Source organism: Mobula hypostoma, chromosome 8 (assembly GCF_963921235.1).
Source record: "Mobula hypostoma chromosome 8, sMobHyp1.1, whole genome shotgun sequence".
NCBI classification, from domain to species: domain Eukaryota; kingdom Metazoa; phylum Chordata; class Chondrichthyes; order Myliobatiformes; family Myliobatidae; genus Mobula; species Mobula hypostoma.
This window is the reverse complement of record NC_086104.1, coordinates 68,738,425-68,751,900: the sequence shown is the minus strand read 5'-3', so window position 1 is coordinate 68,751,900 and position 13,476 is coordinate 68,738,425. Positions and strand designations below refer to the sequence as shown.

At 43.0% G+C, this 13,476-nt stretch overlaps 1 protein-coding gene across 5 annotated transcripts in view; it reads right to left on the bottom strand.

The window, feature by feature from the left end:
- The window catches only part of ehbp1 (EH domain binding protein 1), a 433,955-nt gene that overhangs the window by 295,522 nt on the left and 124,957 nt on the right, over nucleotides 1-13,476 (bottom strand). For 3 of the 5 annotated variants that reach the window (XM_063056084.1, XM_063056086.1, XM_063056085.1), the window contains exon 8: nucleotides 9,002-9,106. The exons of the other annotated variants lie outside the window; for them this stretch is intronic. In XM_063056084.1, coding sequence (XP_062912154.1) covers nucleotides 9,002-9,106 — 105 coding nt within the window. The remainder of the gene's footprint in view (nucleotides 1-9,001; nucleotides 9,107-13,476) is intronic. 5 annotated transcript variants of the gene reach the window in all.

Here is a 13,476-nt window from a genome sequence, read left to right as displayed (position 1 = left end):
GTAAAAGGCTTGGATGCTGCGCAAAATGTTAGGTATGTCCAGGAAAAATTCCTGACTCAATATACAGACAGGCCTACCAGAGAAGAGGCCATATTGGATTTGGTACAAGGCAATGGATCAAGGCAGGTGTTAAATCTCTCGCTGGCAGAACATTTTGGAGACAGTGACCACAACTCCCTGCCCTACACCACAGTCTTGGACACAAATAAAAGCAGATGGTATAAGAAGGTACTTAATTGGGGAGATCAAATTATGATGCTATTAGGCAGGAACTTGGGAGTGTAAACAGAGAAAAGATATTCTCAAGGGAATGTACAACTGAAATATACAGGTTATTTTTAGGAAGTACTTGCATGGGATTCTGGATAGGTTTGATCCACTGAGGCAGGGAAAGGATAGTAGAATGATGAAACCTTGGTTGACAGGAAATATGAAATATCTATTCAAGAAGCAGAAAGAAACTTACTTAAGGTTTAGGAAGCAAGGATCAGATAGGGATCTAGAGAGTTACAAGGTAGCCAGGAAGAAGCTGAAGAATGGACTGGGGTAAGCTAAAGGAGGAATGAGAAGGCCTTGGTGAGCAGGATTAAGGAAAACTTGTGTGTAAAACAGGAGGATGGCCAGAGTGACGGCAGGACAGATCAGGGACAGTAGAGGGAACATGTGCCTGGAGTCAGAAGAGGTATAATAGAAACATAGAATAGTACAGCACAGTACAGGCCCTTCGGCCCACAATGTTGTGCCGACCCTCAAACCCTGCCTCCCATATAAGCCCCCACCTTAAATTCCTTCATATACCTGTCTAGTAGTCTCTTAAACTTCACTAGTGTACCTGCCTCCACCACTGACTCAGGCAGTGCACTCCATGCACCAACCACTCTCTAAGTAAAAAACCTTCCTCTAATACGCCCCTTGGACTTCCCACCCCTTACCTTAAAGCCATGTCCTCTTGTATTGAGCAGTGGTGCCCTGAGGAAGAGGCGCTGGCTATTCACTCTATCTATTCCTCTTATTATCTTGTACACCTCTATCATTTCTCCTCTCATCCATCTTCTCTCCAAAGAGTAAAGCCCTAGCTCCTTTAATCTCTGATCATAATCCATACTCTCTAAACCAGGCAGCATCCTGGTAAGTCTCCTCTGTACCCTTTTCAGTGCTTCCACATCCTTCCTATAGTGAGGCAACCAGAACTGGACACAGTACTCTAAGTGTGGCCTAACCAGAGTTTTATACAGCTGCATCATTACATCGCGACTCTTAAACTCTATCCTTCGACTTATGAAAGCTAACACCCCATAAGCTTTCTTAACTACCCTATCCACCTGTGAGGCAACTTTCAGGGATCTGTGGACATGTACCCCCGGATCCCTCTGCTCCTCCACACTACCAAGTATCCTGCCATTTACTTTGTACTCTGCCTTGGAGTTTGTCCTTCCAAAGTGTACCACCTCACACTTCTCTGGGTTGAACTCCATCTGCCACTTCTCAGCTCACTTCTGCATCCTATCAATGTCTCTCTGCAATCTTTGACAATCCTCTACACTATCTACAACACCACCACCTTTGTGTCATCTGCAAACTTGCCAACCCACCCTTCTACCCCTACATCCAGGTCGTTAATAAAGATCACGAAAAGTAGAGGTCCCAGAACAGATCCTTGTGGGACACCACTAGTCACAATCCTCCAATCTGAATGTACTCCCTCCACCACGACCCTCTGCCTTCTACAGGCAAGCCAATTCTGAATCCACCTGGCCAAACTTCCCTGGATCCCATGCTTTCTGACTTTCTGAATTAAGCCTATCGTGTGGAACCTTGTCAAATGCTTTACCTAATTCCATATAGATCACATCCACTGCACTACTCTCATCTATATGCCTGGTCACCTCCTCAAAGAACTCTATCAGGCTTGTTAGACATGATCTGCCCTTCACAAAGCCATGCTGACTGTCCCTGATCAGATCATGATTCTCTAAATGCCCACGATCCTATCTCTAAGAATCTTTTCCAACAGCTTTCCCACCATAGACATAAGGCTCACTGGTCTATAATTAGCCGGACTATCCCTTCTACCTTTTCTGAACAAGGGGACAACATTCGCCTCCCTCCAATCCTCCGGTACCATTCCCGTAGACAACAAGGACATAAAGATCCTAGCCAGAGGCCAGCAATCTCTTCCTTCGCCTCGTGGAGCAGCCTGGGGAATATTCCGTCAGGCCCCGGGGACTTATCCGTCCTAATGTATTTTAACAACTCCAACACCTCCTCTCCCTTAATATCAACATACTCCAGAACATCATCCTCACTCATATTGTCCTCACCATCATCAAGTTCCCTCTCATTGGTGAATACAGAAGAGAAGTATTCATTGAGGACCTCGCTCACTTCCACAGCCTCCAGGTACATCTTCCCACCTTTATCTCTAACCGGTCCTACCTTCACTCCTGTCATCCTTTTGTTCTTCACATAATTGAAGAATGCCTTGGGGTTTTCCTTTACCCTACTCGCCAAGGCCTTCTCATGCCCCCTTCTTGCTCTTCTCAGCCCCTTCTTAAGCTCCTTTCTTGCTTCCCTATATTCCTCAATAGACCCATCTGATCCCTGCTTCCTAAACCTCACGTATGCTACCTTCTTCCACCTGACTAGATTTTCCACCTCACTTGTCACCCATGGTTCCTTCACCCTACCATTCTTTACCTTCCTCACCGGGACAAATTTATCCCTAACATCCTGCAAGAGTTCTCTAAACATCGACCACATGTCCATAGTACATTTCCCTGCAAAAACATCATCCCAATTCACACCTGCAAGTTCTAGCCTTATAGCCTCATAATTTGCCCTTTCCCAATTAAAAATGTTCCTGTCCTCTCTGATTCTATCCTTTTCCTTGATAATGCTAAAGACCGGGGAGCGGTGGTCACTGTCCCCCAGATGCTCACCCACTGAGAGATCTGTGACCTGACCCGGTTCATTACCTAGTACTAGATCTAGTATGGCATTCTCCCGAGTCGGCCTGTCCACATCCTGTGACAGGATCCGTCCTGGACACACTTAACAAACTCTGCCCCATCTAAACCCTTGGAACTAATCAGGTGCCAATCAATATTAGGGAAGTTAAAGTCACCCATGATAACAACTGTTATTTTTGCACCTTTCCAAAATCTGCCTCCCAATCTGCTCCTCTGTATCTCTGCTGCTACCAGGGGGCCTATAGAATACCCCCAATAGAGTAACTGCTCCCTTCCTGTTCCTGACTTCCACCCATACTGACTCAAAAGAGGATCCTGCTACATTACCCACCCTTTCTGTAGCTGTAATAGTATCCCTGACCAGTAATGCCACCCCTCCACCCCTTTTTCCGCCCTCTCTATTCCTTTTAAAGCACTGAAATCCAGGAATATTGAGAATCCATTCCTGCCCTGGTGCCAGCCAAGTCTCTGTAATGGCCACTACATCATAATTCCATGTATATATCCAAGCTCTAAGTTCATCACCTTTGTTCCTGTTGCTTCTTGCATTGAGGTACACACATTTCAGCCCTTCTACCTTACTGTCTTTACACCGTTTATTCTGCTTCTCTTTCCTCAAAGCCTCTCTATATGTTAGATCTGGCTTTAATCCATGCACTTCTTTCACTGCTCTATCGCTCCGGGTCCCATCCCCCTCGCAAATTAGTTTAAACCCTCCCGAACCATGCCAGCGAACCTACCTGCAAGGATATTGCTCTCCCTCGAGTTCAGGTGCAACCCATCCAATCTGTACAGGTCCCACCTTCCCCAGAAGAGATCCCAATGATCCAAAAATCTAAAACCCTGCTCCCTGCACCAACTCCTCAGCCACGCATTCAACTGCCATCTCCTCCAATTCTTACCAACACTGTCACGTAGCACTGGCAGCAATCCTGAGAACGCCACCCTTGAGGTCCTGTTCTTCAGCCTTCTGCCTAGTTCCCGAAACTCACACTTCAGGACCTCATCCCTCTTCCTGCCTATGTCATTGGTCCCAACATGTATTACGACTTCTGGTTGCTTTCCCTCTTGTACCAGGATGTCGTGCACCCAGTCAGAGACTCCCCGGACCCTGGCACCCGGGAGGCAACAAACCATGCGGATGTCCTTCTCACGTCCACAAAATCTCCTGTCTGCTCCCCTGACTATAGAGTCTCCAATGACAACAGCTCTCCTCTTCTCCGACCCATGCTTCTGCACCACTGGGTCAGACTCAGTGCCAGAGGCCCTGCCACCGTGGCTCACAGCTGGTCGGTCGTCCCTGCCAACAGTATCCAGGACTGTAAACTTATTATTCAGGGGAATGGCTACAGGGGTGCTCTGCACTACCTGTCTGCTCATCTTCGCTTTCCCCACCTCTGACTGTCACCCAACGACCTGCTTCCGACAGCCTAGGTGTGACTAACTCCCTGTAGCTCTCATCTATGAATGCCTCATTCTCCCTTATGAGTCGAAGGTCATCCAGGTGCTGCTCCAGATTCCTTGCACCGTCTTCCAGATCGCCCAACCGTATGCACTTCTGGCAGATGTGACTCTGCAGGAGTGGGGCATTCCCCCAAGACTGCCACATCTCACATGAGAGGCACATCGCCATCTCAGGAGGCATTGTAAAGACTAACTGCGAGCAAGCTTGTCCTCTGCCTCTTCTCGTCGAAGCCACTCGCGCCAAAGCCTCAAAGCTCCACTACTTCACTGGCCCACTCACTCACTGGCCGCTTTTGGGAGGTCCTTAATGAATACTTTGCCCCAGTATTCAACAGTAAGTGGGATCTTGACATTTATGAAGGCAGCTGAAAAAAGACTGATGTGCTTGAACTATTTGATGTTAAGAAAAACTATGTACCAGAAGTCCCCGATGCCAGACGGGTATACCCCAAACAACAGAAAAAATAACTGTGTCTTTGGCGAAGATCCTTATGCCTTCACTGACCACAGGAGTAGTACCAGATGACTGGAGGTGGCAAGTGTTATTCCTTTGCTCATGGCCAAAATGTACTCCTGCCTAAGCAAGGACCTGGACCCAATCGCCACAACAGGTCTACAATCTCACTGGCTCTCCACTCAGCCTTGGAGCACCTGGACAATAGCAATACCGACATCAGGCTTCTGTTTATCGATTACAGCTCAGCGCTCAACACCATCATACCCTCCGTACTAATCAACAAGCTTCACTACCTGGCCTCTGTACCTCCCTCTACAACTGGATCCTTGACTTCCTTACTGGGAGACAACAGTCAGTGCAGTTCGGAAATAACATCGACAGTCTGAGGATCAACGCTAGGGCACATCAAGGAAGTGTGCTTAGCCCAATGCGCTACACTACTCTTCTCTATACCCACAACTGTGTGGTTAGGCACAGCTCAAACACCATTTGTAAATTTGCCAACAACAGAACTATGGTTGACAGAATCTCAGATGGCGACGAGGAGGCTTACAGGAAAGAGATAGATCAGCTGGTTGTGTGATGTTGCAACAACCACCTTGCACAACCTCAGTAAGAAAAACGAATTGATTGTGGACTTCAGGAAAGGGAGTACGAGGAAGCACACACCAGTCCTCATAAAGGGGTCAGAAGTGAAAAGGGTGAGCAGTTTCAAGTTCCTGGGTTTCAACATCTTTGAAGACCTATTCTGGGTCCAACATATTGATGCAATTACAGAGAAGGCACAACAGTGACTATATTTAATTAGGACCTTGAAGAGACTTGGAAACTCATTAAAGAATCTCACAAACTTCTGCAGATGTACCATGGAGACTATTCGAACTGGTTGCATTCTATGGAGAGACCACTGCACAGGACCAAGAAAAGCTGCAGAAAGTTGTAAATTCAGCCAGGTCCTTCAAGGGCACTGGCCTCCCCAGCAATGAGAACACCTTCAAAAGGTGATGCCTCAAGAAGGTGGCATTCATCGTTAAGGACCCCTATTACCTTGGACATGCCCTTTTCTCATCAAAGTGGTGGTACAGGAGCCTGAAGACATACACTCAATATTTCAGAAACAGCTTCTTCCCTTCCACCATCAGATTTCTGAATGGACTTTAAATCCAGGAACACTAACTCACTTTTCTTTGCTCTCTTTTGCATTATTGATTGCAATTTATAGTGTTTTTATTATTATATATTGCAATATACTGCTGCCATAAAACAACAAATTTCATGACATACGCCAGTGATAATAAACCTGATTCTGATTCTGTAATGGGAGTAGGGGTAATATTAGGAATAACAGACTAGTGAGTCTTACTTCAGTGGTGGGAAAATTATTGGAGAGGATTCTTTGAGATAGAATTTACAAGTATTTTGAGAAGCACTCTGATTAGGGATAGTCAGCATGGCTTTGAGGGGCAGGTCACGTCTTACGACTGTGGAGGGTTGTTGTAAGTTGCAGTGGGACATTAACAGGCTGCAGAGCTGGGCTGAGAAGTGGCAGATGGTGCACAATGTAGGAAAGTGTGAAGTGATCCATTTGGAAGGTCTTTGCAGAGTAAAAAGTTAATGACAGAATTCTTAGCAGTGTTTAGGAACAGAGAGATCTTGGGGTCCACATCCATAGATCACTCAAAATTACCTCACAAGTTGAAAGGGTTATTAAAACATATGATATGTTGTCCTTCATTAGTCAAGGGACTGAGTTCGAAAACCGTGAGGTAATATTCCAGCTCTATAAAACCCTGGCAAGAGCACACTGGAAATACTGCATTCAATTCTGGTCACCTCATTACAAGAAGGATGTGGAAACTTTAGAGAAAGTGCAGAAGAGATTTACATGATGCTGCCTAAACTAGAGTCTTATGAAAATAGGTTCAGTGAGCTAAGAATTTTCTCTTCGGAGCGAAGGAGGATGAGTGGTGACATGATAGAGGTGTATAAGATGATAAGAGGCAAAGATATAGTGGATAGCCAGAAACTTTTTCCCAGAGTGCAAATAACTAATATACAAAGAGGCATGATTTTAAAGTGATTGGAGGAAAGTACAGTGAAGTCAGAAGCGAGTACTTTACATAGAGAAGGATGGGTGTATGGAACGCCCTGTCAGGGCTGGTGGTAGAGGCAAATATGTTAAGGGCATTTAAGAAACTCTTATACTGGCACATGGAGTGTTATGTTGGAGGGAATCATTAGATGGATTTTAGAATAGGTTAAAAGGTCAGCACAACATCGTGAGCTGAATGGTCTGTACTGTGCTGTAATACTATATACTGTGCCGTGCTAAAATACTGTATTTTAATGTGTTGTGGCCTTTGTTCTAAATACATTTTGAAGACTCAGATTGTTGAAACTGAGCGAACTATTTGGTATCACACTTACTGGCAAAATTAAATAAGATACTATGTGCATTATTTCATCAAATGGTGGAATTTTTATTTCTAAATTGTATCTGTGCCAGCCAGGTGTAAAAGCGATTTGTTGAGTTTACTGCCCATTTTTTTTCTTATCTTTTGGGATTTTCTTCTTCAAATACTACGTCATTTGCAGAATCTTGCAATTTCTGTTTTCACTATAGCTTCCAGTCAGGGAAATGACATTCTACAAAAAATCTTGCATTTTAAAAGGCAGAGAATTTAAATTGACACCCACCGGTTAAGAAAAAAATCTCACGTTTGGATTGTCAAAATCCTTCATACCTTCTTCACAAGATATAGGGATGCTATCAGATCCAATTTAAAAGCATACTGGCTCCTCTTGTGTCTCTCATTTTAAAAGAAGAATCTCATCATCATACAATCTTCAAAACCTTTTACCAAGCCTTTAACAACCTTTTCAGAGCCAAATACATGAAGCTCTGCATCATGGTTTGAGGGATTTACAATCTTTCCATCCGAAGTATTGATCTCAAATACTATTATTGCCTTTTCCTTACTTCATAGTGAAACCGAACATAGAATTGATAGCTTGATAACAGTCAACAGTCAGCAGCTGCATCAAAGTGCATTTAGTTAAAATTATTGCTCACTCACAAATCTACAAGCAGGATTATCCAATATGGATGCATTCAATTTGACTCTTCATCTGGGGGCTGGGAAGGATCTCAGAGCAGGATGTGTAAATAGATGGTTGATAATCAGAACATACTTGACAGGAAGCTGGGCATGTTTCGATTACTCAATAAACTCCAATGATGTTTTTGCTTAAAAGGCATGGAGTCCCAGTACATAGGGAAACAACAGTTTCAACAGTCCCAGTAAAAAGGCAAATAACAACCGTTCAATCTGAATCTTTCAATTATTTGTCTCTATGTCCATTCAGCAGGTAAGTCAATAAAGAATACATACCACCCGTGGGTGCTGAATCTTATTAACAATCACCCATTTATGGAATTCCAAGAGAATGGAAAGTGGACATCAGAAGTCGGGCAAGCATTTATATGCGCAAATGAGGTGGTGTGGTGGGTAGGGATAGAACCTAAACCTCTAACAGAAAACAATGTAGCTTCAGGAACCTTTCTTAACTCTCATCTTGATGCATACTCAGTGAAACTGCACTCAAATAGCTGGTACTGAATGTGCACTTTCCTGAAATAATGCAAAACTTAAAACACAGCATACAAAAATATATTCCAGTAACAAAAAGGGTGATCACGTTTCCACCACTGAAGGTCAAAGTGATGTTTCCCTGCAATTATTTCTACAATTGGCTAACCAACTCATGATAAGGTACACTATAACAAAAGAAGAACAGGTTATTCAATGGACTTCTTTTTCTGACTATGACATTAAAATAGTAGTTTGAATTCAAGAGTTTATACATATGAAGAATAGAAGCCAACATGCAGCAATCTGCATTACTAGCAGTCACCAGCTTCGGTATGGAGAAAAATTCTACTGACAGCAAATTAACGAGGACATACATGCAATTATCGAATAGCATTTCAGCAGATGCAAGAAAACAATATAGGTAAAAGCAAAACAAGTGAAATGACAGAACGTTACAGCTCACCAACTACAGCACAGAAGCAGAGCAAGAAAGAGAGAAAGGAAGAAAGGTTGTAGACCTTCAGAAGAACTGGTTGATTTAGCTGCAGGCTTATTTGCTTGTTTTAGGCAGTCATCTTGTTCTTCATCTAAGCTGCTCAGAGCATTCAACTGGTTTACTATCTCTGTAAACACAAGCCAGTTGAAATAATAATGTCAGGAATTTCTACAACAGGCAGAGGTACACTGCTCCCAAAAGACATTTTTATCAGTATTATATTATTCCTCATTTGCAATTCTCATAGCAGTTTGATGTTACTCATAATGTACACAGTTACTTCAAAAATGAACCAAAACCTCTCTTGCTTGCAAACAACCAAATGCTCTGTTCAGTGTTAGAGTTGTATTCCTTTATAATATGCTTCAAACATAGGGCTTGGTTTTAGCTTAAACACATGCAGAAAGGATCAGTTTAATATCATTACAAATGAGGATTAAACTTTTGTCATAGTTTTACAAGATTAATACATTTGACATCATTAGTCAGGAATAGTTGTTCAGTAGCAAAGTGCAAAAAACATATTTTAGTAAACCCCAACTTCTTTAATGATATTGCAATCAATTTTAATAGAAACAGTTAAAAAAAAAACTAATTTTAAACAATGCCTCATTACACTGCTTTGTGATGTGGTGGAATGCATTTAGTCTTCAACTGAGTTCATTAGCATAATATTCATATGTTATCAGTCACAAATTAGAGACTTAAGCAGGAAAGATGCTTTACTTTGAAAGATTTCTCGCTAGGATTCTCTTAAATGCCTTGTCGGGAAGCATCCTTCTATTGCCTTGTTTAAAATAAACAAAAAGATAACTTCAAGAAAGAAGAAAACTCAGACTCAATGCTATCCATTCAAAATAAGCTCATCTTCACACACTAAGGTCATTTCCCAAAAACTAAACAAAGTTCATGTTCCATTAGTCTCAAGCTCCACAGTCATCAATAGACAATAAAAACTTGAAATGTTCTCCAAATGATTTGTGATTGTGTGTTGCACTCTGGATTCAAATTCTGCCTCTGTCGTGTTGTAATCTTTAGTGTAGCATTCTCCGTATGGTGATCTCTAATCCTCACCAAAGCAGTACATGTTAGTCAAGCAACGCACACAAAATGCTGGTGAAATGCAGCAGGCCAGGCAGCATCTCTAGGAAGAGGTGCAGTCGACGTTTCAGGCTGAGACCCTTCGTCAGGACTAACTGAAAGAAGAGATAGTAAGAGATTTGAAAGTGGGAGGGGGAGGGGGAGATCCGAAATGATAAGAGAAGACAGGAGGGGGAGGGATGGAGCTAAGAGCTTGGAAGTTGATTGGCAAAAGGGATACAAGGCTGGAGAAGTGAGAGCACAATGAGACAGGAGGCCTAGGGAGAAAGAAAGGGGGAGGGGAGCAGCAGAGGAAGATGGCAAACAGGCAAGGAGTTATTGTGAGAGGGACAGAGGGAGAAAAAAGAGAGAGAAAAAATGGGGGAGGGGGAATTATATATATAAATAAATAAGGGACGGGGTAAGAAGGGGAGGAGGGGCGTTAACGGAAGTTAGAGAAGTCAGTGTTCATGCCATCAGGTTGGAGGCTACCAAGACGGAATATAAGGTGTTGTTCCTCCAACCTGAGAGTGGCTTTATCTTGACAGTAGAGGAGGCCATGGATAGACATATCGGAATGGGAGTGGGACGTGAAATTAAAATGTGTGGCCACTGGGAGACCCTGCTTTCTCTGGCGGACAGAGCGTAGGTGTTCAGCGAAACGGTCTCCAAGTCTGCGTCGGATCTCACCAATATATAGAAGGCCACACCAGGAGAACCGGACACAGTATATCATCCCAGCCGACTCACAGGTGAAGTGTCGCCTCGCCTGGAAAGACTGCCTGGGGCCCTGAATGGTGGTGAGGGAGGAAATGTAAGGACATGTGTAACATTTGTTCCGCTTACAAGGATAAGTGCCAGGAGGGAGATCGGTGGGAAGAGATGGGGGGGGATGAATGGACAAGGGAGTCGCATAGGGAGCGATCCCTGTGGAAAGCAGAAGGGGGGGAGGGAAAGATGTGCTTGGTGGTGGGATCCCGCTGGAGGTGGCGGAATTTATGGAGAATTATACATTGGACCCGGAGGCTGGTGGGGTGGTAGGTGAGGACAAGGGGAACCCTATCCCTTGTGGGGTGGCAGGAGGATGGGGTGAGAGCAGATGTGCGTGAAATGGGAGAGATGTGTTTGAGCGCAGAGTTGATGGTGGAGAAAGGGAAGCCCCTTTCTTTAAAAAAGGAAGACACCTCCTTCGTCCTGGAATGAAAAGCCTCATCCTGAGAGCAGATGCAGCGGAGACGGAGGAAATGCGAGAAGGGGATGGCATTTTTGTAAGAGACAGGGTGGGAAGAGGAATAGTCCAGGTAACTGAGAGAGTCAGTAGGCTTATAGTGGACATCAGTAGATAAGCTGTCTCCAGAGACAGAGACAGAAAGATCAAGAAAGGGGAGGGAGGTGTCAGAAATGGACCAGGTAAATTTGAGGGCAGGGTGAAAGTTGGAGGCAAAGTTAATGAAGTCAACGAGTTCAGCATGCGTGCAGGAAGCAGCGCCAATGCAGTCGTCGTGTAGCGAAGGAAAAGTGGGGGACAGATACCAGAATAGGCACGGAACATAGAGTGTTCCACAAACCCAACAAAAAGGCAGGCATAGCTGGGACCCATACGGGTGCCCATAGCTACACCTTTAGTTTGGAGGAAGTGGGAAGAGCCAAAGGAGAAATTATTAAGAGTAAGGACTAATTCCGCTAGACGGAGGAGAGTGGTGGCAGAGGGGAACTGGTTAGGTCTGGAAACCAAAAAGAAGCGGAGAGCTTTGAGACCTTCCTGGTGAGGGATGGAGGTATAGAGGGACTGGACATCCATGGTGAAAATAAAGCAGTGAGGGCCAGGGAACTTAAAATCATTGAAAGAATTGTTGAAAAAACTCAGAGCGTACTTTTTATTTCTTTCCTCTTTTTCTCTCTTTTTTCTCCCTCTGTCCCTCTCACAATAACTTCTTGCCTACTCGCCATCTTCCTCTGGTGCTCCCCTCCCCCTTTCTTTCTCCCTAGGCCTCCCATCCCATGATCCTCTCCCTTCTCCAGCCTTGTATCCCTTTTGCCAATCAACTTTGCATCCTTCTCCCTCCTAGCTTCTCCTATCATTTCGGATCTCCCCCTCCCCCTCTCAAATCTCTTACTATCTCTTCTTTCAGTTTGTCCTGACGAAGGGTCACCCGAAACGTTGACTGTACCTCTTCCAGATGTTGCCTGGCCTGCTGTGTCCCTCGAATAAGTTGTAAATTATGTATTCTTTCTGCTGAATATAACATGTCATTTACCTGTCCAAATAACATCTGCAACAATTTCATTGTTTATCTTTTAAATAGAATTTTATCCAAATCACTGGCAGGCACAATGGGGATGAGAGAATCCTGCATTGTTCAATTCAGGCTTTATTTGACTTAATATAGCTCAATACTGGTTTTCTTTAGAGATGATGAATAATGTTAAATGCTTCAGTAATAAAAGTTCAGAGTCTAACAAAACACAGGATTATTATTGAAACCTTGGCAAATATTGTGTCGCACAAAAAAAATTGAGTGAAATGGATAAATGTCAGAAACATACTATTGTTATTGCCTCTAACAGCAGACCAATTTATGAAATTAAATTAATTTTTAATATATGACTCATTTGATTCTTTGAATGAGTGAATGATCAGCAAATCCTTCTAACTTTATAGCACAACCAGTTCAAAAGCCCTGAAAGAATAATGGCAAAAGCATTAAAGGTCATAAACAAGATCCCAGGTGCTCTTAAGAAAGGGAAAAAAAATCCTTTCTGATGTCATTTGTAACTCATTATTGAACAAAGCATGTAATTGCAGTGTGAGAATACTCAGCCTTTCAAACATGTTGCCATTCAAGAGTATCATGGTTTTTATTTCAGCACCATTTTCTTCATCAACCCCACATTTTCTGATACTCTACAATCAATCTAGAGTCAGAGATTTTTTTTTTGCATAATTTCTACTTTCATTCCCAAATGGAGAATTAGAACTTTATCATGCCTTCTACTCAAGTGTAACCCTGATACTTGCTCGGCATTTTGACAATGATTTTCTTCCAGGTCCCAAAAAGTAATTAAGGAATCATGTCATGTCAATGGAATAGGATGTTATACAATTTTTACACTGAAAAACACAGAATTATGCACTTCAACATGCATTGTTAACTGTATTATAATTTATTATTTTAATATTCAAGGTTTTTAAAATCTATAAACTATTTCTAGTTTTGTATAACAGCATATTAAATCATGTAACAATCATTCACATTTTTCTAATTTAAAATTAATAATTTAGAATTTTTAGATCATGTTAATGCATGAAATACAGGGGAACTTCAGGTTGTGAATGACATAGTTTACAGAAATTTGAGTCTGCAAATTCTCCCACACACTTTTAAAGCAATTTTAAATATTGTAACACCAATTTCA